The 2,477-nt window shown below is 50.7% G+C and overlaps 1 protein-coding gene across 3 annotated transcripts in view; it reads left to right on the top strand.

Annotated features, from left to right (window-relative positions):
* The first annotated feature begins 227 nt into the window (after positions 1–227).
* The window catches only part of SPOCD1 (SPOC domain containing 1), a 36,314-nt gene continuing 34,064 nt past the window's right edge, over positions 228–2,477 (top strand). Inside the window, exons 1-2 of one of the 3 annotated variants that reach the window (XM_034754336.1) lie at positions 228–313; positions 1,296–2,108. In XM_034754336.1, the coding sequence (XP_034610227.1) occupies positions 1,519–2,108 (590 nt within the window). In that variant the 5' untranslated portion in view covers positions 228–313; positions 1,296–1,518. Of the gene's footprint in view, positions 314–348; positions 549–1,295; positions 2,109–2,477 lie in introns of those variants that run through there. The other 2 variants (XM_034754335.1, XM_034754337.1) reach the window with 2 other exon arrangements.

Here is a 2,477-nt window from a genome sequence, read left to right as displayed (position 1 = left end):
CAAAATCACCCAACCAGCCCCCCAGTTATAACCCCCAGAAACTTCCCAACCAGCCCCCCCAGCTATAACCCCCCAAAATCCCCCAACCAGCCCCCCCAGCTATAACCCCCTGATACCCTCAGCTGTAACCCTTCAACCGACCCCCCCGCCCGTTCCAAGAAAGCCCCGCCTTCCCCGGCTCACGTGCAGGGGTCGCGCCCGCGTCGAGTCACGTGCTGCAGGTGTGAACTCAGCCTCGGCGCGGGCCTCGCCTCAGCCACGTGATCTTCTTCCGCCAAACGGCCGCCTGGGCGCGCGTGCCCTGTGTCACGTGGTGCGTGCGGGGAAAGGGGTGGAAGGAACCGTTGGGGCGTGAGCGCGAGGCCCCGCCAGCGAGTGGGGGAAGGGAAAAGTGGGCGGGGCGCCGGGAGCCCCCGGGGCTACGGGACCCTGCGTGGGGGGCGGGGTCCTGGTGCCCTCCCCCCGCGGTGCGGGGGTCCGTCTGCCCCTCCCCCCGGCCTGTGGGGTCCCCGTTGCCGGACTCCCCCAGGGTGTGGGGCTGAGCCCCGGTTAGTGCCCAAGCGAGGGGTGCGTGTATGGCATCACTGGTGTGCTTGGGGCAAGTTGGGGGTGCGTGGGACATGCCTGATTGTGTGTGGCGCATGCATGCCGTTATGTGGTGTGTGCATGAACATGTGCACTCTTACATGGGGGGATGTGGGGCGCACATAGTGCTTGGTGGCAGGGGCCACATGGTGAGTTAGTGCATGGCAAGCTGCGGCACACTCACTCGCCATAAAGACAAGTCTGAGGCTACATCTACACTACCGGGGGGAGTCGATTTAAGATACGCAAATTCAGCTACGTGAATAGCGTAGCTGAATTCGACGTATTGCAGCCGACTTACCCCGTTGTGAGGACGGCGGCAAAATCGACTTCTGCGGCTTTTTGTCGGCGGCGCTTACTACCACCTCCGCTGGTGGAGTTAGAGCGCCGATTCGGGGATCGATTGTCGCGTCCCAACGGGACGCGATAAATCGATCCCCGAGAGGTCGATTTCTACCCGCCGATTCAGGCGGGTAGTATAGACCTAGCCTGAGATTTCAAGTACCTGCGACAATGTGGGCGCAATTAGCAGAAGAGAGAGGAGATGTTGAGCTGGGAGAGGCTAGGGGATAAGCTGGAGAACTCGACAGAAAAAGTTATGTAGGGGCAGCTATTAACTTTGAATGTGCCATTGTGCTTATGTTGTCCACAGAGAATAATTTTTTTTTTTTTTTTACCAGTTACCATGATTCTGTTTTGTTTTTCAACAGTTGTCTCTGTAAGTGCTGCGGGGAACAAGTCTGTTCTGCAGGAGTTTTGTAAAGCATGTCTGTGCCGGCTATGTGAGGAATGAGGTGAAACCAGAAGTACTTCCATCCTGAAGAGAGTCAGACTGAAAAGAGCTGTGTGTCTATCAATGGATTCATCACTTGACAGCAAAACAAAAAAAAAGAAAAGAAAAGGAGGAGAACCTTAAACAGTCCACTAATCCTAATGGAGAACCTGAGGTTTCATGGTGAACAGTCAAAATTTTGTCTGAATATGGACAGTGAAAACATGGAAACATCAAACACAGAAGCGGGTTCACTTTGCACTGGGGGGCCTGACAGAGACATAAATCCAGAAGAAGAAATGTTTAAGAAAAGGGCTGTTGTGGCTGGTGAGGGTTTTGAAATTCCTAAAATAAATTGTGTTGACGATGATAACGATAAAGGAAGCAGAACTGTCCAAAGAGAAACATGCTTTGGTATTGGTGATGATTTGGATGAAAATTGTATTAAAGAACTCAGTAGCACTCTAAAAATCCCAGACTTTGAGGCATTGGGGGAAAATGAGAAGTCACATAGCATGAAAAGCTGTTTGAAAGTGCAAAGTCCAGAAGAATCAGTAACATTACAGGGAGCAAGACTGACTGGTTTGGATGCTGTCAAAACAGAGTTTCATCTTAATAATGAAGGAACCAAATTGAAAGAATTGTTAAGTCAAATGGACTTTTCAGGAAATCTTTCGAACTCCTGGGACCAGGGCACTCACTCCAAGTTGCCCATCATTCCTGATCTGAAAGAAGAGAAAGAGCTGTTCAGGTTACAGTCTGATTTTTTCCCTTTACCCTCTGTGGCTCTTGAGAACATGAAGAAAAAAGTAGGAAGTTCATTAACAGAAAAGTTTAGGATCCCCCTACTGCAAAAGCTTCCTTACCCACCACAAACAGATCTCCCCATAACTGCTAAACTCTTACAACTGCTCCCAACCAGGCCCCCCCCGTTGTGAAAACCTTGTATTCCTTTGATACTCTCCCTAACTAGTTTCAGAGTAACAGCCGTGTTAGTCTGTATCCGCAAAAAGAAGAACAGGAGTACTTGTGGCACCTTAGAGACTAACAAATTTATTAGAGCATAAGCTTTCGTGGACTACAGCCCACTTCTTCGGATGCATATAGAATGGAACATATA

The sequence above is a fragment of the Trachemys scripta genome, chromosome 20, assembly GCF_013100865.1.
Source record: "Trachemys scripta elegans isolate TJP31775 chromosome 20, CAS_Tse_1.0, whole genome shotgun sequence".
Taxonomy (NCBI): Eukaryota; Metazoa; Chordata; order Testudines; family Emydidae; genus Trachemys; species Trachemys scripta.
Note: the sequence above shows the minus strand (reverse complement) of the source record. Positions and strands in the feature narration are given on the sequence as shown.